This window comes from Capra hircus, chromosome 16 (assembly GCF_001704415.2).
Source record: "Capra hircus breed San Clemente chromosome 16, ASM170441v1, whole genome shotgun sequence".
In the NCBI taxonomy this organism is placed as follows: Eukaryota; Metazoa; Chordata; class Mammalia; order Artiodactyla; family Bovidae; genus Capra; species Capra hircus.
This window is the reverse complement of record NC_030823.1, coordinates 53,657,074-53,682,866: the sequence shown is the minus strand read 5'-3', so window position 1 is coordinate 53,682,866 and position 25,793 is coordinate 53,657,074. Positions and strand designations below refer to the sequence as shown.

Genomic DNA, 25,793 nt, shown 5'->3' with positions numbered 1-25,793 from the left:
ACAACTAGAAATACTTAGAATGCAGCAGGAATGGGCTTTCAAGACTGCCCCTTCTGGAATAGTGACTATAGAGGATGTCAGCTTATCTTGCATGGCCATGAGAAAAGTCTTTCAGAACCTCTGCTGCCTCAGATCTCATGTCCAGACTGTTATCTGTCGTTAATGTGCAACCTCAACTGCTGAGATGGTTACACAGACTTGTTTAGGCAAATAAGTTCAACTTACTGAGAAAGAAACCTGCAAATGCTTTAAAGGTAAAACTATTTTCTTAGAAAAGCTAGTATGAAGAATAGCTAGTATGAAGAATATTAGTATAGCGAGTAAGAATAATAGCTAGTAAGAAGAATATTAGTATAAAGTACCTCAAACCCATACTCCTAATGTTTTATATTAAATTTGAGACTTAACTATATATTAGACCTTTTAAGTTCTTGTAGTGTTTTAAGAGACTTTGGAATATTAGAGCATCTATCCAATTAGCTTTGTGATGAAGAAAAACTGCACAACTGAGCAAAGATTTAGACTTCAGATTTTAAGTTGAAAGGTTTAAGAGACTTTTGCTAAATTTGTAAACATTTTTGAATATTTTAAATAAATTCAAGAGTCACCTGATGATGTGAATTTGTAAGAACTACTTAAATAGTTGGGAAGGATTTGTTAAGACAACTGACTATTTAAAAGCAAAGTCAAGTCAGACCTATAAATACAGTTTAGCTTAGTTAAACTCTCCTAAGATGTAGCCTCTTCTCTAAAAGTGACTGTTAAAATTTGCAGATTTTAAAATAGAATAATAACATATTTAAGTATTTTTAAAACTCAAAGAAAAATATCAGTTTTAAAATGAAATATTTTTTAAAAAGTAACTGCGATTTGTTTTTCCTGGGCATAAAAACTGCAATGACAGACTGGGAGACAAAGGTCCAGGTTCTAATTCTAATGCTCACTAACTTGCTTAGGCAGGTCATTTTATTTCTCAGTGCCCTAGTTTCCTGAGCTGAACATGGTGTGGCTAGCAGGTAGATTGATTTTTCTGTCTTTGCTATCTCTAATTTTAAAACTGGACAGTTACCAAAGAGAGGGATTTTGTATGATATCAGCCCCTTTAGAGCAATGAGGTCAAAATAAGCCATCGAATATGGGTAACTTTGAGTCCTTTTCAACATATTGCCAGAGGTAATTCAATGTACTGACCATCCTGATTTTGATGGTCATAGACTATTATCTCAAGCCCATGATTTTCAGGTCAGCAGTGAGGTGATTTGAACATAGCTTAAAAGTTACCTCCACGTATTGGCATCAGGATCAAAAACTTCAATGGTCTTCAAGTACGTTGTGCCATCAAAACCTCCTACAGCCATAAGCTGTCCATTCACTACTGCCAGGCCAACCTACGGGACCAAAATATAGTGGCTGCTGAAGAAACTAGAGAATCACTATGAAATTTAGACTGGTTTCTAGATAAATCTCTTTAATAAAAGATAAGTCTTTATGGCCTTACATTCTGGTTTACTTGAACACAGAAGGAAAAAAGTATTCACAAAAGTTATTTAATTATGAGAACTATAAAACTATATACCCAACTAGAATATTTACACAGAGTTGAAAACATTTATTTCTTGAAAATGTTAGGTAAAATGTTCACTGGGAGTGAGCAAGAACCTCCAAACTGCTCTCAGTTCTTTTAGTATTTGCCTGTTCTGAGCCACTACCTAAGTTGTCAATAAAATTCTCTTTTAAAAGATAAGTTTAAAGTTCTTATTATGTCAGGACCTTCAGAAATCGATACTTTTCTTCCTTTTAACCTCACTTTCTAATGTAATCTATGTTGCATCAATATCAGATTAGTTGCTAGTCCCAGAAAATAACATACTTTTAAAATGCCTCCATACTTTTGCATGTGTTGTTCCCTGATATTTTCTTTCCCTCCTCTAGAAAGTCTTACTCTTCTTTCATGGTACTTTACATGTAACTTACTCTGGTAAGTCTCTTCACTGTTCCAAAAGTGAAGCATACTCTCCCGTGTTCTCCTATAATGCACATTAGAGGGTTTGTCTTCTGTGTTGTTTAGTCAGTAAGTTGTGTCTGACTCTTGTGACGTTATGGACTGTGGCCCTCCAGGCTCCTCTCTCCTTGGGATTTCCCAGCCAAGAATACTGGAGTGGGTTGCCATTTCCTACCCAGGGGATCTTCCCAACCCAGGGATCAAACCTATGTCTCCTGCACTGCAGACAGATTCTTTACCGCTGAGCCGCCAGGGAAACCCTAGTTAGCTATAAACACTTCAATTTCCTTTACTAAATTGGGAACTCTTTGAGGATAGAAATCAAGTCATACTCATTTTTGCTTTCCCAGAACATCAGTTCAGTCGCTGAACTGTGTCAGACTCTTTGTGACCCCATGGACTGCAGTATGCCAGGCTTCCCTGTCCATCACCAACTCCTAGAGCTTGCTCAAACTCATGTCCATCGAGTCAGTGATGCCATCCAACCATCTCATCTTCTGTCGTCCCCTTCTCCTCCAGTCTTCAATCTTTCCCAGCATCAGGTTCAGTTCTTACATTAGGTAGCCAAAGTATTGGAGCTTCAGTTTCAGCATCAGTCCTTCCAATGAATAGTCAGATTGATTTCCTTTAGGATTAACTGGTTTGATCTCCTTGCAGTTCAAGGGACTCTCAAGAGTCTTCTCCAACACCATAGTTCAAAAGGATCAATTCTCCAGTGCTCCGCTTTCTTTATGGTCTAACTGTCACATCCATACATGTCTACTGAAAAAACCATAGCTTTGACTAGATGGACCTTTGTTGGCAAAGTAATGTCTCTGCTTTTTAATATGCTGTCTAGGTTGGTCATAGCTTTTCTTCCAAGGAGCAAGCAACTTTTAATTTCATGGCTGCAGTCACCATCTGCAGTGATTTTGGAGCCCAAGAAGATAAAGTCTGTCACTGTTTCCATTGTTTCCCCATCTATCTGCCATGAAGTGATGAGACTGGATGCCATGATCTTCATTTTTTGAATGTTGAGTTTTAAGCCAGCTTTTTCACTCTTCTCTTTCACCTTCTTCAAGAAGCTCTTAAGTTCCTCTTTGCTTTCTGCCATAAGGGTGATGCCATCTGCATAATTCAGGTTATTGATTTTTCTCCTGGAAATCTTGATTCCAGCTTGTACATCATCCAGCCCAGCATTTTGCATGATGAACTCTGAATGTAAGTTAAATTCCTTTCCCAAGTTTTGAACCAGTGTGTTGTTTCATGCCTGGTTCTAACTATTTCTTCTTGACCTTCATATAGGTTTCACAGGAGGCAGATAAGGTGGTCTGGTTCTCTCATCTCTTGAAGAACTTTCCACAGTTTGTTGTGATCCACACAGTCAATGAAGCAGAAATAGATATTTTTCTGGAATTCTCTTGCTTTTTCTATGATCCAACAGATCCTGGCTATTTGATCTCTGGTTCCTCTGCCTTTTCTAAATCCAGCTTGAACATCTGGAAGTTCACGGTTCACATACTGTTGAAACCTAGCTCGGAGAATTCTGAGCATTACTTTACTAGTGTGAGAGATGAGTGCAATTAATTGTACAGTAGTTTGAACATTCTTTGGCACTGCCCTTCTTTGGGATGGAATGAAAATTGAAGTTTTCCAGCACATAGTAAGCACTTGATAAAGAAAAGTGAAGTTGCTCAGTATCTACCAGGCTCCTCTGTCCACGGGATTTTCTAGGCAAGAATACTGGAGTGGGTTGCCATTTCCTTCTCCAGATCTTCCCAACCCAGGGATTAGAACCCGGGCCCCCCGCATTGTAGGCAGACGCTTTACCGTCTGAGCCATCAGGGAAGCACTGGATAGTTCAGTTCAGTTCAGTCGCTCAGTCGTGTCCGACTCTTTGCAACCCCATGAATCGCAGCACGTCAGGCCTCCCTGTCCACCACCAACTCCCAGAGTTCACTCAGACCCACGTCCATCGAGTCAGTAATGCCATCCAGCCATCTCATCCTCTGTCGTCCCCTTCTCTTCCTGCCCCCAATCCCTCCCAGCATCACAGTCTTCTCCAATGAGTCAACTCTTTGCATGATAAGTATTGGCTAAATGAGTGGATATATAATCAACACAATGTAGCAGTGAAAACAATAGGAACATGACAAAGAAGCTGCTGTTGACACTAATAAAGAGCCATGGGCATGTGACTGCTTTGACTAGCTGATGCCCACTGGTGGTGGTCTCAGATCTCTGCAAACCAGAATTCACTCCCTTTTATACCTTTAGATTGTGAAATTGTTAGCTAAAGCTGGGTTATCCCACCTGTTATCCTGCATTGATGGGCTCCTGATGGGATCATGGTTTATTGGTTAAATTTCACCCTGAGTCAAATCTCCTAGAATGGATAACTTCTACACTCCACCCTGGAAGTTTCTTGTAGTCACAGGTCATTGTTCATGGTGTAGACCAGGACACAGGTCATCTATACTATAGATGGGATAGACTCAAACCAGTCTGTGTAGAATGGTGGTGGGGCCAGATGTGTTTCTGCCTAAACATTTAATTGATATGTCAACTACTTAGAATATCACCTAGAAACACTAGGTAGGAATATTTAGCTTCATTAGGTATAGATGAACCCATATATCTGATAGATATCAATGAACATGAGTAAAATTAGGTAACGTAGTAGATAAGACAGGGAGATGCCTTTCAAAGAAGCAACTGATTATAAGATAAAACATAAGATGCAAATTATTACATAGAGTGGATAAACTACAAGGTCCTACTGTATAGCACAGGGTATACTATATTCAGTAGTCTGGGATAAACCACAATGGAAAAGAGTATTAAGAATATAACTATACACTTTGTTATACAGCAGAAATAAGCAATGTAAATCAACTATAATTCAATAAAAATAAATCATAAAAAGAAATTCTCTAGGTAAAGATATGATTGGATATGTTATGTATCTTCTTGTGATAACAGTAATCAAAAGAAATTAACATTTTTTTTTCCAGTACAAAAGTAATAGGGGTTGTTCTGCATACAGAGTGCATCCCCTCTGTGTCCCATTGTATTATATTTTACAGATCAGACTTCTGCATAGCCCTCCCTCTTTTGGTGCTTGCTTTTCAGTTTCCAGTAGCCAGGCACTTACTCCACTACGGCGGGATGTCATAGCCACCACTGGAGACCACTGGTTAGTTCTGGGGTTGTATCTCTCAGCACTGCTAAGCTCTGTAGTGTCATCTCTGCCTCCTACGGCATAGATCATATCCTGATACACTGCACAGCCTAGGTGTTTCCTCCGGGTCCCCATAGGGGCTATGGTGTGCCATCTGTTTTCCTGAGGATTATAACGCTCCACTGCAGGGAAAAGAAAAACCAGTAAGTGACTGTTTAATCATTTCCTCCCACCTCTAGTTTTCTTCATAGCTATTCTGCTTTTTGATAACATGTTGTTGTTTTTTTTTTAAATAAGCAGTCTGATTTTTGCTTTTGAGAAAGACTCATCTACCTCTGGACAATACCACTATACTCTCATCAGGGACTGATTTCTTTTAGGTATGGCTGGTGGAAAGGACATGTGTTGGTGTCAAAGTACCTATTCTAAGCTAGGTGACTTGTGGCATCTCTTTGTATGTTTAAATGAGAGGATAGCTATAAAATGGTTTATAGTAATAAGTTTCTCTCTCTAGCATTTATATAATGTTAATTTATATAGCATTATATAAATGCTATAAATTCCCAGTAACTTGTGAAATGAAGGGAGAACGAAATACTTTGGAAATACACCAGTAGACTATGGCTGCAGAAGACCTGATGAAGAGCTATGAGTTGCACTCTCCTAGTGGAAAAATAATTTTCTTAATAAATTATAGGATAACATGGACGTCTTATACTTTTTGTGAGGGGACTCTCCTAAGAAAGATGTGTTGATTGGGGGGAACCAGACTGACTTGGGAAGGGACGAACCTGTGTTGAGTGGAGATGTCCCATCAGAGCCACCTACAGCATATAAGAACCCTCCTAACACAGCCACAGCTACGCCTAGTCTTCTGGTACTCATAGAAGCCACCCGAGTCCACTTGTTCTCCTTTGGATCATACCTGCAGTAAGAGAAACCAAAGACTGCATGCATGTTTTTGTTAAGTGAAGCTGTTTCCATAAGATATGAAATTATGCTAAAGATATATTAGATATAAAGATTTGCTATGGTCCAGTGCACAGTGATTATCTAACATATTTTCCATTATTAGTATTCTGACTTATGATGCTAGAAATCTGAAAACTACATTTCTCCTTTGCTAAGGTGGCTCTCTACTAGATTTTGCCAAAAGGAAAAACTAGACACTTTCTGTTTGTTTGCCAACCCTGTCAATATTGTCTCAGCAATGGCCCTTCATTCTGGCTGTCACAGTTAATTTCAGATTCTAGACTTTTTCTGGCACTTCCAAAGCTAAGCCTTGTTGGAAGTTTTAGTCATAGCTCTGAGAAGCAGCTCCTGAGTTCCTGAGATAACAGTACCAGTGCTCCAGTTATCTACCACTGTGTAATAAACCACCTCAAACTCAGTGACTTTACACACTAACCATATGTTTCCATGAATCAAGAATTTAGGAAGGGCTTCACAAGAAGTACACACATAGTACAGCCACTATGGAGAACAGTGTGGAGATTCCTTAAAAAACTGGAAATAGAACTGCCACATGACCCAGCAACCCCACTGCTGGGCATACACACCGAGGAAACCAGAACTGAAAGAGACACATGTACCCCAGTGTTCATCGCAGCACTGTTTATAATAGCCAGGACATGGAAGCAACCTAGATGTCCATCAACAGACGAATGGATAAGAAAGCTGTGGTACGTATACATGATGGAATATTACTCAGCCATTAAAAAGAATACATTTGAATCAGTTCTAATGAGGTGGAAGAAACTGGAGCCTATTATACAGAGTGAAGTAAGCCAGAAAGAAAAACACCAATACAGTATATTAACGCTTATATATGGAATTTAGAAAGGTGGTAACGATGACCCTATATGCAAGACAGCAAAAGAGACACAGATGTAAAGAACAGACTTTTGGACTCTGTGGGAGAAGGCAAGGGTGGGATGATTCTAGAGAATAGCATTGAAACATGTATATTATCTTATGTGAAATAGATTGCCAGTCCAGGTTTGATGCATGAGACAGGGTGCTCTGGTGCACTGGGATGACCCTGAGGGATGGGATGGGGAGGGAGGTGGGAAGGGGGTTCAGGGTGGGGAACACATGTACACCCATGGCAGATTCATGTCAATGTATGGCAAAAACCACTACAATACTATAATTAGCCTCCAACTAAAATAAATAAAGAAAGAAAGAAGAAGAGGAGAGGATGAAGTATAGAATGCTCTTGCCAGTAATTAAGTACATGAGATTCCAAGACCTAATCTCTAAGATAGAATGACAAAAAAATGATGGAGCAAGAAATTAAGAATAGAATCTATTTCACCAAAATTCACTGATCTGTAAAAGTATAAAATAAATCAAGGCAGCTCACTAATATTTCCCTAAGTATACTTCAAGAATTAATGAGAATCCATATATAAAATACTTTACAGTCCTTATAAGATATATACTGCACCAAGAATTAATCATTTTTCTGAAGGAATTCGGAGGAAAGTCATTCTAAATACTGGGGGAAAAATCAGAACAGATTTCAGAAGTTGGTATGCTTGATATCATACATAAAATGTAATTTAAAATATGATTCCAACATTTCAATGTTAGGCTCAGCCTGTGTAACATATAACTTTAAAAACTGGGTTATATCTCTCATCTTCCTAGACTATAAGGTTAACTGAAAACCTTTTCCTTACAGCTCATGGGAAATCTACTGGATAGTGATTTTCTAGTGTTCTAAATTTTTCCTTTTAAAAAGCCCTCTGTATTCTTTTTTAAAAAAACTGAAAGTGAGTTAAAAAAATCACCTTTCAACAATGTTGAGGCAAGACACGCCATCTTGGCCACCCACAGCATAGAGAAAGCCTCCAAGCACAGCCACACCAACACTTGTCCTACAGGTGCTTGTAGGAGCCACATCACTGCTCCACTGGTTTGTTTTGGGGTCGTACCTGCAGAGAACACATCAAGACAGGGTCTGTATTACACAAAGAAAATTTGGCTAGGCTTATGAACACAGTGACATATGATATAGTTAATATTTAATCATTTCCACCCTATTTAATTCAATTTGTTTTAAAGTGTGTGTTTTTTTAAACTTCTATGGCACTGATTCTTCTGATGTTCATGTTATTTTTCTTTTCAACTACAGAATTTGTATCTCTAGATCTTGATACACTGAAAGGTTTCATAGATGTATTTCATGAGTATCAAGAACATGGCTGAATGAAAAAGGGTAGGTGACAAGAAGCTAGAAGTTATTAAAAAATCAATTGTATGTTTCCAGTGTGCCAGGCACTGTGATAGATATGGAGAAGATATTTTAGCAATTATAGCCAATGTGACATGAACAAGTATATTCAAAATACTTGTGAAAGATCAGAGGACTGAGTAATTAACTAGTCTGCATGGTGCCAGACAAGGCTTTATATAGTAAGCAACCTTTGAATCTTTAAGAGATATTCCAGGGAAGAGAGAACGGCATGCAAACATATAGGCAAAAAAGATGAAGGGGGATAGCATGTCCAGGAACTGCAAGCAATTTGGTGGGTCTGCACTAGAGTTTTTAAGAAATAGTGGTGTGCTGAGGAATACAGACTGGAAAAATAGGTGGAGGTCAGATCATAAAGGACTTATGTGTCACAGTAAGTGGTCTAGGCTGCCAACTAGTGCCACAAACACAAAACTAAAGCAACAAGTTACATCAGTTTCTAATTAGTATCTCAAACAAAACAATATGGATAGTACAGAAAAATATTCAAATTCACCTTACCTTTCAACACTGTTGAGATAAGAGGATCCATCATGGCCTCCTACTGCATATAACAGGTCATCAAGAACACTGACTCCAACTCCACACCGCCTTTTGCTCATTGAAGCTACCATTCGCCATTCATTAGTCTGTGGATCATATCGTTCAACACTAGAAATGGCATCTCCACTGCACCAGCCACCAACTGGGGAAGTAACACAGACGGTCAGGAGAATATCTGTCCTAAAGCATATCACTCACTGCTAACCATTAAATAGCCCTAATGCTTGGACTTGCCAGATGCCTCTAGAAGCAAGTTAAAACATAAATTATGATTTTTGCTTATTCCACTGGGATTACCATAATCTTATTCTTTTTTGGGGAGGGATTTTTGGCTCATCTACTCATGATCTCTTTATAGACTGTCTTGTGACTAAAAATAATACAGAAACTCTTATGACATATTTCAAAATGTTTTGCTTTCTGTTTATCTGGTCTGTATTGAATTCTACAATATCCAACATGACATTTAAGATCAGAAAACATTTTGAATAAATTATATTTTTCAAAAGTAACACTCAGAATAAAAGGTTCAAACAGAGTTCAGTAAAGCTCTGAGTGCTCCCTGAAAAAAAGAAAACTAATTATAGCAGAAAGTTTTAATTTGTTATTCTTTAAAATCATCTCTACTTCAATCTAAAATAAGAGCTAGATTCTGGAGCATAGAGGGTGAGGTCCAAAGATAATTTAACCTCAAAACATCCGAAAACTAATGGTTTCAAGGAGGTCTCAATAACTTTCTGAGCCAGAATAAAATGAGAATGTCTCTAACCGTCTTCTGCTGGACTTGAAAACTCACTTCCTTATTTCAAATCTCAATATGCTGTATACATTTTATTATGTTTTCATTTAAATTAGGATATTCAACTAATACTAAGTATTCAACTAAGTCACAGTAAGTTTTGTATATATCAATTTGCTTCAATTTGAATTCTGTTCTGGGATATATGCCTGGAGTTTCAATATCAGAGAAAGCACCTTCACTTCTAACATAAAATCTGGCTGTAAATGTGAGGGTTATAAACACCTGAGACAAATCAAACAGCCTAATTATTAAAACTCAGGCACAATTTTATAATGAAAGCCACTGAAACCAGCTTTTTATTGGATTTCACGGCTGCAAATGAAGTTAATATCACTTCATAAACTGTGGTTTTTGATACTAAAGGGAAAAAAAGATAGGCCATTAAGAAATCAAATTTAAACCTTTCTTGTGACCCAGGGAAACAAGAAAAGGAAAGAGCTGTTCAATTCCACTGCCTCATGGCAATTTTATGTGAACTATAATTTCCAAAGCAGCAGGTGATTGCAATAACTGGGACTGAATTAAGTCATTATTAGAAGTCAAGCACACAGTACTGAGCCATCCCAGGCGGCTCAGTGGTAAAGAATCTGCCTGCCAATGTAGGAGATGTGGGGTTTGATCCCTGGGTATGGAAGATCTGTTGGAGGAAATGGCAACCCACTCCAGTATTCTTGCCTGGGAAATTCCAAGGACAGAGGAGCCTGATGGGCTACCATCCATAAGGTTGCACAGAGCTGGACATGACTGAGTGAGTGAGCACACATACATGCACATGGTATTTAGCAAGATAAAGTGGATGCACAGTTTCTTCTGTGAGAATTACCAATTTGTGTTAAGTGATGTACTTGAGGAAAAATATTGCTGAAAAGGGGACATGGGATTCTATACGTGTGAGATGTTGACTCTAAAAAAAGATTACTTCAAAGACAGATTTGGTCAAAAAGTGTTACCTTAAAGTAGGCAACTTTCATAAAGTATCTGTGATAAAGATCAAAGAACTGTGAACACTAAAAAGAAAAAAAAGAAACACAGAATTGAGAAGCATCAAGAAACCTAATGGAAAACAAGAGGAAAAGCCAGAAGACATCAATAGGAGTAAATGCTTCTGAGTAAAAGAACTACTGAGGTTATAGATTTGATCTTAGGCTTCCAGGATGAAGAAAGGAAGACTAAATTTCCAAAGTTAAGTGAGAACTGGTAATTTGCATTCCAAAGATAATGTAAACAAAATTGCAATAATAAAGAAAATTAAGGATTAAGTTTTAAGTAGAGACAGATGAGTCAAGATCTACAATATCAGTGTAATAGTATGACTCAAGAATAAAGGTCAGATCTGGCATAAAGAGACTAAGAAAGCAGGGAAAACCAATACCAGTTGTAGAGAAAAGCCATTAGAAAAGACCAGCCATTAGAAAAGACCTAATGGCTTTTCTCTACAAATGAAAATGGAAACCTTGATAGTGTAAAAGAAGTGACAGATGTTTTAACTTTTATTCTTTATATTTTTCTGTTAATCAATTTCTATATTGCATGTGTGAGTGAATGAAAGTTGCTCAGTCATGTCTGACTCTTTGTGACCCCGTGGACTATACAGTCCATGGTATTCTCCAGGCCAGAATACTGGCCAGAGGGTAACCATTCCCTTCTCCATGGGATCTTCCCAATCCAGGGATTGAACCTAGGTCTCCTGCACGGCAGGCAGATTCTTTAGCAGCTGAGCCACCATATTACACATGTATTCACTTCTATGTTCAGAAAAAGAAAATGTTACTCAAAAATAAATCTTTCACTTACAAAGTGACATTAACAATCCATTATTCTTTCCAAATTTTACTTTTCTATTCATTATGATGGATCAATGCTAATTTCTCACTAGTGTTCAGCAGGATCAACAGCATGCAGTTAATCTTTATTTAGTGCCTGTTCTGACAAGATTGCTATACAATCTAGAAACTACAAAGATAAATCAGAACTGGTCCTTGCTCTGAAGTAATAACAATATAGTAGAGGAATCAGATACCCAATCAGCAATATGAAATTATGAGATTACTAGCAAGAGTTTGAGATCATGAAATTGATCCAATTTAAATGGCTTTAAATGGCTTCTAAAGGCAGCAAAGTGTGATTCATTAATACCGTTATACAACCAAAACGAATGAGATTTTAGTGAAGATGGTTACAGATTGAAAACACGGCACCTGACAATTTATAATCATGTCACATTAGAAGAAAATGGTGGGAACCAGCAGGATAGAGATGGCAGTTGTTGAATAATCCAAGTGAAAGAAAGAAAGAAAATTAAGTTGCTCAGTCATGTCTGACTCTTTGTGACCCCATGGACTGTAGCCTACCAGGGTGAAGTCAAGTTTAAATTTCTGTTTAAGAGAGCTACATTATTTTCTCTCAGCATCCCCAAAGGTGTACCTTGTCTAGTTCCACTGGATTGGTATCTTCCCACCACTGAATCCAGAAAGAACCCTAGATGTGAAATATTCTTCCCATACACCTATTTGGTTTAGTCTCTAGCTTTTGATCATATAGGGGTTCTCTTCTGTTCCACTTTCCCCTGAGTTTCCATTATCCTCCCCTCTTCCTTAATCTAGTTGTTAATCTCTGCCAGAATGTTCTGAGGCTCATGAAGCAGTAGTATATTGTTATCCCTACTTCAGGTACTATAACAGCCAAGTAAAATATTTAATAGATCTTGATAACAATGTATATACCTCCACAAAGATGGCCCTACTACTAGAATTGCTGAAACCAACCTGATATCATGAAAATAAACCACAGGTATCAAACAATTAGATTTTGCATCCTTCTAATTAAAAAAAGATAGATAACCAACTTTCAAAATTGAGGAAAGAGAAACTCTGATGTTTATAGCATTCTTATATGTACAGGGAGCTGGCACAACAAACTGCTTTCATAAATAAAAGACCTTTAACAATATAATTTATCTAGTTTAACCAACAAAGCTAAACTAATGTTATAAAGATTTCCCTGGGAACTTAACTAGATCTGGCAATAAATTTATTCACCAACTGATGGCAACTATAGATGTTGGGAGTGAAGAGGCAGATGTATATAGGTGTGAGCATGCAAGCAAGTGTCTGTGTAAACCTAAGTGAGTATGTGAACATGTACCTGAGCATACATATATAGGAATGAAAGTCATAGGAATAAATAAGAATGATAATAGAAATAAATTTGCTAATAACAATGAACAGAGGCATTAGGATACTAGGAGTATAGGAGAATTCAGAACATGATAAATTAATAATTGAGTTTGAAATCTAAAACAAGAATGAAGGAATGCTTTCAAAAGAGAAAAAAAGCCTTATGAGGATTAGAGAGAAAAAGAAAACTTGGCATCCATTTTCTTCTTGAAGAAATGCAGCAATACTCTACGTGAAGAAATTGAGATGAAAAAATTTAAAAAGGAGAAATCAAACATAAATTGTCAAACTTTTCTTCTAAAAATGTAAGGGAAAATATATTCCCACTTGCCAAGAGAAAATAAAACTGAAGGGAAAAAGATAGGCAGCTGGTTAGGTTGATGGGAAAGGATACTATGACCCAGTGATTCTATGGGATTTCCTGATGAAAAGTGATAGAAAACTTCACACATCAAACAGAATCCCAGGAAGCCTATATTTAAGAGTAATGGAATTCTGAAATGTGGGAACATAAATAAAAAGATTAGCATAGGTTCCATCTTTCTCCATGAATCAGGATTTGAAAAGAAAAATTGAAGAGAAAGAATTTGCTATAGATTGAATGTGTCCCTCCGAAATTTATATATTGAAATCTAATCCTCAGTGTGACAGTATCAGGTGGTGAGGCTTTAGGGACGTGCTCTGTCATGAATGGAATTAGAGACTTCACAGAGATCCTGAGCCCCTTTCTCTACCTGAGGACAGCGCAAAAGATGAAAAGACGGAGTCTATGAAGAAGAATGAAGCGGGCCCTCAGCAGACACCAAAATACTTCCCAGCCTCCAGAACTATAAGAAATTAATAAATTTCTACTGTTTGTAAGCCACCCAGTATATGCTTTTCTGTTATAGCAGTCTGAGCAGACTAAGACAGAACTAGTGAGAAAATGTTTTACCAAACATTGTGAAAGTTGTTATTCAAGTGACTAAGGGAGCTGAATTTATGTGGATAGAAGTAAAACATCTAAGATTGAAAGTTCTCAGATATTTAGGGGCAGATGGTGGCAGCAGAATGATACAACATGATGTCTCGGGCTCAATCTAGCTCAGGAGAGCTACAAAAGAGTGTAATTGTTTGATGTAAGATAATGTTTTTTGACAGTTCCATGTACTTATGAGGTGACTTGCATACTGGAATATAAATTCATGCATATGACTTATTATAACAAAACATCCAGTGCATGACATTTTCAGGTTATATAAAAATACAGCATTCTTTCGAAAGTACCAGTGTTGGATCATGAGTTAAGAGGCAAGATACATAAATTATTTTTTGTTTTCAAAAGGTGTGTACATTTTTTTAACATTAAAAATATTTTATTTATTTATTTTTTGGCCACGCACTGTGTGGCATGCAGAAGCTTAATTCTCCAGATTGAACCTGTGCCTCCTGCAGTGTAAGTGTGGAGTCTTAACCCCTGGACCACCAGCGAAGTCCCTATGGTAAGTCATTATGTATTTCTTATGACAGTGGATATCACAACTATCCAAAGGACTGCCCAAATGACAATTTCTCATGTGGAAAATATTGTTTAGCCACAGTATATTAAGATCCAAACCTGCAAAGAGTACTTCTCCACATCGAATAGGTTTCCGTGGTCTTGTCCTTGGTCCTTGCATTAATGGTCGTTCTTGAGGCAATAGGAGATAGTTTTTAGCCTCATCTACCAAGTCTCTGTGAAAAAAATTCTGCCTTTATTCCAAATGTCTAAATAATATTGTTAGGCAAATCTCAATACGGTTACGGTATATGTAAGATGGCAAAGGGGAGCAGCATAAATCAAACCAAATCATGAATACCAGCCAGCATTTTTATTAATTTAGGCTAGTTATTTATTTTTGGGGGCACATGGCATGTGGGATCTCAGAGATTGAACCCGTGTACCCTGCACTGGCAGCTTGGAGTGTTAACCACTGGACTGCCAGGGAAATCCCGCCAGCCAGTATTACAAAGGTCACGAACATGACAGCAATGATGCCAGTCACACTATGAGTTGTGAGTTGACTGGTATTTCCATCATGACTTCATATCTTACTGCAAATTAGTCTAAAACTCAACATACTTGAGACTAACAATGACTTACAGGAAACTAAAAATTACAACTTAATTACCAGTCTGCATAGTTACTGCCTTCTAGTGAACTTGATTAGCTTTTGAAGGATATTGGCAAAGGAGCACATCAGCCACAACACTAGATATTTGCTAGATTAATTTAAGTAATAAAACTAGGTCAAAATTTGGATTGCTAAAAAGAAACACCGTACTATCATTTAATATTAATTTTCTATTTGGGACTGTATGAATAGTTCACTCAAGAAATCTACGGAGGATGAACAGTTTTGTCTTTTTCTATGAAGATACTTTATGAGAAGAACCTAGTAATTACACCTGTTAAATAAAGTATCCTAACTTAAACTATTTATGTACTTACTTCACTTGAGTCCTTTGAGTGATTCAGTATCTGACTAGTACAATCTGTTACTCTGTTCTTTCTCAACTCTGAAAGTGCTTCCTAAATTACACTATATTTCCATTTCTCTATTTATATTACAACAAGTAATTTATTCCTGCTGGACCAGTGCAAGGCGTGACCCAATAATGTACTTCCAGTATATGATTTGCTAAGGCCTCTTCTGAATTTATGCTAAAAATAAAAACAAAACCCCTCAAAATCCCAAGCTGATGATCAAGAACTTTTTCTAGCTTCCCCAGCTAAAAACCAAGACTGTGATCTCCTTCTTGATGGTTTTTAATTAAGTTGTTCAAGCGTTCCTAGAAAGAATATTACAGAGCTAATACTTAGGGGCAAACACAAAATTAACAGTAACAAGAATAACAGGGGCTTAATACATATTAACTCATTTATTCTCCACTACAGTTATTATCCTTATTCTATAAATAAAGGAACTGTACCAGAAAGAGGTTCAAGTAACTTGAATAAGGTCACACAGCTAGTAAATAATAAGGTCACGATAAAAGGAACAGGCTGCTTCCTTTTTTTAAACTTTTTATTTTGTATTGGGGTGTAGCCAGTTAACAATGTTGTGATAATTTCAGGTGAATAGCAAAGGGACTCAGCTATACAGTAGGTCCTGTTGGTTATCCATTTTAAATATAGCAGGGTATACATGTCCATCCCAAACCCCCATATCTTCCCCTCCCCCAACTCCAACAACCATAAGTTTGTTTAAGTAGGAACAGGCTTCCTTTAAAAGTAACTTTGTGAGTATTTAGGGGAATTAATTACCATTTGTCTTTAAGTTTAAAAGGTAAATACATAAAAACCCTCTCTAACACCTCCTGTTAAGGGAACAGGCTTCAAATTATTGAAGAAATGCAACTGAATCTATTATGTTCTATCTCTGCCCTAGAGATCCCTGATTCTGGAACAAGTTTCTTTAGTCACTAAGGGAGATCCAAAGGTTTGTGTAGTTTAAAGAGAATTCTGACTCACTGTTTCATTTTTATAAATGTAACATGCTGGGAAGAAATGGTTAAAAACACCAGGAGGTTTCATATTTGAAACTAAACCATAAAATCTGTCAAGTGGAAAAGTAGTTTATTAAATTTTATATATACTGTAGTTCAGAGATAGCCCAATAACATAAATGTTTTGTTTGTCTTATAAAAACATTTAGAATTTCTTTCAATCAAAAAAAATTTATGAAACTGTCTCATCAAACTCTAGTGGAAATCTTTCCACAGCTGCTTTAAGGGTGTAGCAGACCTTTAACTCTGTCTACAAACTCAGAGAGCAAGGCTGGTCCTATTTCCTAACAACGCATATGTGATGGAATGAAAAAGTGCTTCTGACACACTTTTATGATGGAGTCAACAACATTATTTAACTTATCTCAAGAAAAGATATACTGGCAGAGAACTGTCTCTTCAAACTCAAGCTTGCATTAAATCTTAGAAATCTACCTCTTTATTGCCACTTCTACACCAATAAATACCACGCATTAAAAGAAAAAAAAACGAATGGAATGGAATACTGGAAATTCAGTCTTCTCTTCTTCCATCTCCTCTTGACTAGCGCAGGAGAAAAATCTGTTAAATACTGCCTTGATTATAGCACTAAAAAATATAATATTCAGGAAGCAATACAAATAAGGAAATTAGGAGAGAACAGGAATGTTTAGTTGTTGATTTTTCCCATCCAGGACCATTCATACCTGCATTCTTCATCACTTTTGATGAGTGGATCAGAGCCTACAGTGCCCACCAGGAACTTGGGACTAAGCAAAGGCAACCGCACATGCTGTAGCACCTATGAGATAATAAACACTATTAAAGGCACAAACGCCATCTGTAAGGTATTTAAGAGAATATATAACTCATGCTCCCCGACTGTGTTTCCAATTATCTTGAGATCTAATTGGATTAATTAATTGATCTAATAAATAATGAGGGTGGAAGGCATAAATACAAAACTAAATTTATTCCAACCACCAGTTCACTAATTAGAATAATCAGTATCACTTTAGCATGCTTCCTTATGCTTTCAGTAGTATAAGCTCTTCTAATAACAATCTAGAAGAATATACTATCAAATTGCTAAGGACTGTAATCTTGCCTGGAAAATCCCATGAATGGAGGAGCCTGGTGGGCTGCAGTCCATGGGGTCGCTGAGTCTGACACGACTGAGCGACTTCACTTTCACTTTTCACTTTCATGCATTGGAGAAGGAAATGGCAACCCACTCCTGTGTTCTTGCCTGGAGAATCCCAGGGACGGGGGAGCCTGGTGGGCTGCCGTCTATGGGGTTGCATAAAGTCGGACACGACTGAAGCGACTTAGCAGTAGCAGCAGTAATCATAATAACAAGAACATCAAACATGTCATTTAGTGACCACTCATGACCCATATCATTCCTTTACTCTTCAAACTGTGGTGGGATTTCCAAATCATAGAGAAGGGAGACATGATAACTGCCATCCTTGCTTTCTTTTGTTCATTATGTACCATTTAGGTTCTGAATTATGCTATAGCCCAAACCTAGAGTTAATGCGAAACAGAGGAAACAAAGGAGCAAAAAGTTCATAATGATAAACACTTAAAATGCTTAACACTTAATCTCCTTGGTTATTTGGAAAGAGATGGTCTTTCTTACTGTCTAATACGAATGACAGTGATAACTGTTTTTTTTTTTTCTTTGCAAATCAAATATGTATTGTTTTATCCTGTACAAAACAGTTACTTAAAGAAGCATTTCCCTGCATACCTGGGGTAACTGAGGACGTCTTTCTTGAATACTGTATTTAACCCAGGCCATCACTGCATTGAACACCTGTTCTTCACTGCGAACATTTAGTTCATCACTAGATATTATATCAATGAGTTGATTGGCTGGAAGCAACATGAACTCTTCACTTTCCATCACCTGTTTGAAGTTAGATAAGAATAAAAGGGAAAACATTTTGTGATCAGATTTGACTGTTGCAATATTTTCCTTCAGGGTTGTAGGGCAAAGCTTTATTTCACAATGGAGCTGAAGTTCAATATAGTACCAGAGGACAAGAAAAGTTTAAAAAGAAAAAAAGACAGGTAGAGCACAGAAGGTTTTTAGAATGATGAGACTATCCTGTATGATACTACAGGGGTGGACACATGTCATTATACATTTGTCAAAACTCATAGAATGTACAATACCAAGGGTGAATCATAATGTAAGTGATGGACTTTGGATGCTAACATGTCAATGCAGGTTCATTAGTTGTAACAAACGTATTTCCCTGGTGCAGGATGTTGATATTGGGAGAGGTTATGTGTGTTGCTTACTAAATGGACATGAATTTGAGCAAACTCTGGGAGATAGTGAAGGACAGGAAAGCCTGGTGTGTTACAGTCCATGGGGTCACAAAGAGTCGGACATGCTTAGCGACTGAACAACATGTGTGTGTGGAGAAAAGGTATATGGGAACTGTACTTTCTAATCAATCTTCCTGTGACCCTAAAACTACTCTAAAAAAATAAAGTTTATTAATTTTTAAAAAAGGGAACATAGGAGAATACAGATGGAACAATTCAAATTTAGGAAAAATAGTAATTTGTGATTTAGACAATTTAAGAAAAAAAGGATGCTTTTTTTCCTCAGTATGAAGTATCAAGATAAAAATTTATATTCAAAATATAAACTATACCAAGTTATAACTCCAGAAATTAAGAGGCATATGAAAAAAAATCAAGAAAAGCTTTCAGAGGAAGGTTAGTTGCTGAAAGGGCAATGTCTAGGACAGAAACACCAAGGGGCCAGTTTGAAAAAAGAATAAGGGTGTCAGCATTTCAGTAAGCAAGAATAACATAATGATATAAGCCATTAGACCCAAGAAAACCCCTCTGAGGGCCACACCACTCAGATATAGTCATATTCTCATACATATATACAAAACTATAAACATATAATTTATCTGTATCCAAGGTTTGAGGAATTGTCAGCATGCAGATGAAATGGCAACAAGGATGTTATCTGATTGTACAGTTCAGCCACAAATCTCAAAATCTTATAAATCTTGTCAAGACTGTATGTGGAGTAAAAGGGACAGGGTGCAAAGCAAACAGTCACTGCTATACTTCATGTGGCTTCTGTCTCATTCAGAACATTGTTGTGCCTGTGGCGTCTATTACTGTAGGAAGGATATAGTTTAAGAGCTCAAATTCCCACCATGCAACCTCTGATGCATATGCTATATTCTCTCAGGACAGGGCTATTTTCATGCTCATCAAAAAAATCAGAATATTTAGCAGGATTTGAGATAAGCCATAACAAGTTGACTACTTGGTTAAGAACTTTTTCCCAAGCACATCAGAAAAAAAATACAAATCTCAAAACAATTAAGGGCCATATAAAGTCAGCTGTACTTATAGTAGAAAATACTAAAGAGCACTTCAATTTTTATGTCACAAGTCTTCATATCATCTGACTGAGAAACCCTCTGGGGCTCAGGAAATGAAATTGGAAACCTTTAAATTTTACGTGAGGTTGCTTAGCCAGGTCACTTAGTAGTTAGAATGCCTGCACTGTATCCTCTGCAGCAGCATTGTTGGATTTAGCAAATAATATATGGCATGATTATCCTAAAAACTACTTGTTCATCTGGAATAAATTCAACTGGACACACTGTATTTTGTCTGGCACACTTATGTTGGGGGGTGTAAAGTTAAGGGCCAGACTTGGGGCCAAGTTCTAGATGAAGTATGCTGACCTTCAGCATGCAAAACTTTAACAAGGCTGTATGTTTCTTTCTTCTTAATTTTTCTTCAATTTGATTTCTTACTAAGACAAATCATATCATATATCTTTGTGAAGTTCCTTAACATTGTTTTAGGATCTTGTCAGAGTATAAAAATTTCCCTCAATTTAGTGATTATAAAACAAATATTATATAAATATCAAGGATCACCAAGTTTGAAGTTTATGAATAAATCACTCTGATATTAACAAGTCACTTAATGGAAACCTTAGAGGACAAGAAGACAAAAACATCTGTATGAGAAAATATTTTTTGGCACTAAGAGTAAAAAGAATACTTTTGATGAACAAAGATATTAATGATCTACCATTAGGGCAAATCTAGCACTAAATTCTATCCTCGAACCAAACAACCAGGTTAAGAAAATACTGCTTTAAAATAACCGCCTTTTATTTTTGAAGTTTTTTTTTTTTTTTTTTTAATGTGGATCATTTAAAAAGTCTTTATTGAATTTGTTACAATATTGCTTCTGTCTTATGTTTTGTTTTTGGGGGGCTGAGGCATGTGGGGTTTTTAGCTCTCTGATGCATGTAGGATCAAACCTGCATCCCCTACATTGTAAGGTGAAGTCATAACCATTGGGCCACCAGGGAAGCCCCCAAATAACTGCTTTTTAAATAAGAGTTTCCAGGAAATCTAAATTTTAAGTCCCACACTATTATGGTAAAAGCTTACTTTCAGTTTCTTCAGATAAATGTAGATGCAGTTTGAAGAATGAATAAAGCTGAAAACAAGAATGAATAAGGAAAATATTCTAGAGTTGTAACAGAAATGAATGGTGAACTCAGTGGCATTGAGTTGAAAGAAAAAAATTATGTTTATGAGCAAGCATAACACTGTATGAATTAAATTTGTTGTTGTTTAGTTGCTAAGTCATGTCTGACTCTTTGTGACCCCATGGACTGTAGCCCACCAGACTCCTCTGCCTATGGGATTTCCCAGGCACGAATACTGGAGTAGGTTGTCATTTCCTCCTCCAGGATGAATGAAGTTAGGCATAAGAAAATAGAAGGAAATTAAATAGAGATTTAAGTCTGAAAATAATTTAAATGAATCACAAGTGGTAAGCCCTAAATGGTGACTTATTTTGCATCTACACAGAACCATTCTAGTCCATGAACAAAGTAAGGTTTTCTTCACTGAGATTTCGTTATATCAGGTTCACTTTGGAGGCAGGGTTAGAACTGCAAGGGATTCTAAAACCTTCTGTGCTATTAAGAATATTCTTCAGATATTTGTAACTATCTTAGAACTAAAACTCAAGCTATGTTTAAAGCAACAAATAAAAAAAAATCAACTTTATTTAAAACATACAGTTCAATAAATTTTGATAAATGTACACATCATGTAATCATTACCACGATCAAGATATAGAACATTACCATCATCCCCAAAGAGTCTAAAGCAGGGATTTCTTAATCTGGGGTCCAATGACTTTGGCAAATTATTTTGGAAATTCTCAATGATGGCAAATCTTTATTTTTTGCAGAGTGGATTTGATTTTTAAAAATAGTGGAACAAAGTTAAAAGTCAAATCCATTAAAGAAGTTGTAGGAAGTTTACTCTGAATGAAAAATTAAGTTTGACTATAAAATACTGATGCAGTTAATTTTTATGAAGTATAAACTCCATTTAGTCATGATTATTCCTCTTTAATATTTTGTTAGAATCAATATTATATTAAGGATTCTCCCATATAAATTCATGAGAGGTACTGATCTGCAGTTTTCCTCTAGTGTTTGTGGTTTGCACATTAGGGTAATTTTGACCTTATTTGGCAACCTCCTGCACGTTTTTCTGGAAGATTTTATATAGGGTTACATTATTTCTTTCTGAAATGTTTGACAGAATTCACCATTTGGGATTGCTTTTTTGTGGGAAGGTTTTAAAATTATTAATTCAATTTCTTTCACAGATATAGAGAGTTATTCTGGTTTTCTGTTTCTTAAGTTCTTGTAATTTGTGTTTTCCAAAAAATTTGTCAATTTCATCTTAGTTGTTGAACTTAGCAAAATGTTGCTCATGATATTCTGTTTTATCCTTTTTAATGTCTGAGGGATTTATAGTGATGTCTTTTATTTCTGATACTGGTAATCTGTATCTTCTTTCCTTTTTTTCTTGATAAGTACAGCTAGAGGTTCATCAGTTTTTTTCAAAGTAACATTGATTTTTGCTCTATCCTTTATTCTTTGTTCCTTCTATTTTGGGTTTAATTTGCTCTTCTTTTTCTAGTTTACAAAAGTAACCATCAGAACAAAAATACAAACCTTCCTATATACTAAAAAAATTAAGGACTTCCCTGGTGGTCCACTGGTGGGGAATTTGCCAGCCAGTGCAGGGGACACGGGTTCAGTCCCTGGTCCAGAAGATCCCACATGCCATAAGGCCACTATGTCTGTGTATCACAACTACTGAGCCCATGCTCTAGAACCCAGCAGCTGCAACTGCTGAGCCCATGAGCAGCAATTACTGAAACTCACATGCCCAGAGCCCATGGCTCTGCAACAAGAGAAGCCACTACAATGGGAAGCCCAAGCACTGCAATGAAGAGTAGCCCTCGCTTGCTACAACTAGAGAAAGCCCATGTGCAGCAATGAAGACCCAGCACAGCCAAAAATAAAACAAATACATCTTTAAAAAAGAGAATCTATAGGAAAGAGAAAATCATAATAGGAAAAGCAAATATATAAAGGGATTATAGATCACTTAAATAAACCAGTACAGAGGTTTCTTTTTAAGTAAAAAAAATTTAGGGGAGGGAGGTGGGAGGGGGGTTCATGTTTGGGAACGCATGTAAGAATTAAAGATTTTAAAATTAAAAAAAAAAATAAAATAAAATAAAAAAAGAAAAAAAAATTTATGAAATTGATTATAAATACAACAGCAAAAGCATTAACATGAATATGTAAAATAGGACATTGAAATGATAAAATATAGGGGAAGGAAGTAAGAAAATTTAAAAATTTTAAAAATGTATTTGAGATGATATAATTACCAGTTTAAAGTAGATACAGTAATGGGTTAACATACTTGAAAACCAAGGCAACCACAAATCAAAAACATACAATAGATTCACAAAAAGCAAAAAGAGAACTTAAGCATAATACAAAAGAAAACCATCAAACACAAAAGGAAAAATGAAAAGAATAAAGTAATACAAAATCAACTGGAAAATAAGGTTTAAAATGGAAATAAATATATGTCAATAATTACCTCAAATGTCAATAGACTAAATGCTCCAGTCAAATGACATAGAGTGGCAGATTGGATAATAAAAGCCTAAAATATGCTGCCTACAAATGATGCACTTTAGGATGAAAGATACACACAGACTGAAAGTGAGGGGATAGAAAAAAGATACTTCAGGCAAGTGGAAAGGATAAGAAAGCAGGAGTAGCAGTACTCACATCAGACAAGATAGACTTTAAAACAAAGACCACAGAGAAAGATAAAGAAAGACATCATAAAAAGACATTGGTAAAAAGATCAATATAAGAAAAGGATATTATACTCGTTAAAATATAAGCCCACAATATAGGAGCTCCTAAATACCTTAATTAATACTAACAGACATAAAGGGAGAAATTGCAAGGAATACAATAATATCTCGATGACATCAATGGACAGATCATCTACACAGAAAATCAATAAGAAAGGTGTCTTAGGTCAATCTACTAAGGCAAAAGCAAAAATAAACAAGTAGAACCTAATTAAAGTTATAAACTTTTCCACAGCAGAAGAACACCATAAACAAAACAGAAAGACAATCTACAGAATGGGAGAATATATTTGCAAATGATGCAGTTGGCAAGGGCTTAATTTCCAAAATACAAAAATGGTGCATATAGGTCAATATATTAAAAAAACAAGCAATCACATCAAAAAATGGGCAGAAGATCTAAATAGACATTTCTTCAGAGAAGACATACAGATGGCCAACAGGTATAAGAAAAGATATTCTACACTATTAGTTATTAGAGAAATGCAAACCAAAACTGCAATGGGATATCACCTCACAATGGTCAGAATGGACCTCATCAAAAGTTCTACAAATAATAAATGCTGGAGAGAGTGTGGAGAAAAAGGAATCCTCCTACACTGTTTGGAGAAGGCAATGGCAATCCACTCCAGTACTCTTGCCTGGAGAATCCCATGGATGGAGGAGCCTGGTAGGCTGTAGTCCATGGGGTTACTAAGGGTCGGACGTGACTGAGCGACTTCCCTTTCACTTTTCACTTTTGTGTACTGGAGAAGGAGATGGCAACTCACTCCAGTGTTTTTGCCTGGAGAATCCCAGGGACAGAGGAACCTGGTGGGCTGCCGTCTATAGGGTCACACAGAGTTGGACACAACTGAAGCGACTTAGCAGCAGCAGCAGCCTACACTGTTGGTGGGTATGTAAATTGATGTGGCCACCATGGAGAGTATGGAGGTTCCTTAAAAAACTAAAGATAGAACTATCACCTGATCAAGCAATACCAGTTCTTGGCATATATCCAGAAAAGATGAAAACTTTAATTCAGAAAGATATAGGCAGCACAGGGTTCACAGCAACACTATTTACAATAACCAAGACATGGAAGCAACCTAAGGATCCATCAACAGATGAATGGATAAAGATGTGTGTGTGTGTGTGTGTGTGTGTGTGTGTGTGTATGCAAACACACTGGAATATTACTCAGCCATAAAAATGACCTAATACCATTTTGCAGCAACATGAGTGGACCTAGAGATTATCATACTCAGCTAAATAAGTCAGACAGATAAATATTATATATACCACTTACATGTGGAATCTAAAAAAACTGATAAAATGAATTAATTTACCAAACAGGAACAGACTCACCTCACAGACATAGAAAGCAAATTTATGGTTAGTTAAAGTGGAAAGGGCAAAAGAAGGATAAATTAGGAGTTTAGGATTAACAGATATATCCTACTACATATAAAATAGATAAACAACAAACAATAAGGTCCTACACTATAGCACAGGGAACTACATTCAGAATTTTTTAACAACCAAAATGGAAGAGAATCTTAAAAATAGCCAAATATGTAGATATATAAAACTGACTTCCATATATATGTATATAAACTTATATGCTATATCATACATTTTATCTATATAAACTGAATCACTTTGTTATACACCAAAAAATAACACAAAATTGTATATGAACTACATTTCAATAAAAAAAAGTAAAAAAAATAAAAAAGGGAAAGGGCCCAAATCAATAAAATCAGAAATGAAACAGAAGAAGTTAAAACCAACACCACAGAAATACAAAGGATCACAGAGACTGTGATAAACAGCTCTATGCCAATAAAGGGTACAACCTAGAAGAAATGGACAATTTCTTACAAAGGTACGGTTTCCCAAGACTGAACCAGGAAGAAACAGAAAATATGAACAGACCAATTACCAGTACTGAAATTGAATCAGTAATTTAAAAATTCCCAACAAACAAAAGTCTAGGACCAGATAGCTTCAAACATTCTACCAAACATTTAGAGATGACTTAACACCTATACTATTCCCAAAAATTGCAGAGGAAGGAA

At 36.4% G+C, this 25,793-nt stretch overlaps 1 protein-coding gene across 6 annotated transcripts in view; it reads right to left on the bottom strand.

Moving 5' to 3' along the window:
- KLHL20 (kelch like family member 20) overlaps nt 1–25,793 on the bottom strand; it is a 66,918-nt gene that overhangs the window by 2,468 nt on the left and 38,657 nt on the right. For all 6 annotated transcript variants that reach the window (XM_013970398.2, XM_013970396.2, XM_013970394.2 and 3 more), the window contains 8 exons: nt 18,206–18,364; nt 17,157–17,251; nt 14,540–14,655; nt 8,923–9,106; nt 7,958–8,101; nt 5,954–6,087; nt 5,136–5,344; nt 1,282–1,388 (listed from right to left, as the gene is read on the bottom strand). In XM_013970398.2, coding sequence (XP_013825852.1) covers nt 1,282–1,388; nt 5,136–5,344; nt 5,954–6,087; nt 7,958–8,101; nt 8,923–9,106; nt 14,540–14,655; nt 17,157–17,251; nt 18,206–18,364 — 1,148 coding nt within the window. The remainder of the gene's footprint in view (nt 1–1,281; nt 1,389–5,135; nt 5,345–5,953; nt 6,088–7,957; nt 8,102–8,922; nt 9,107–14,539; nt 14,656–17,156; nt 17,252–18,205; nt 18,365–25,793) is intronic.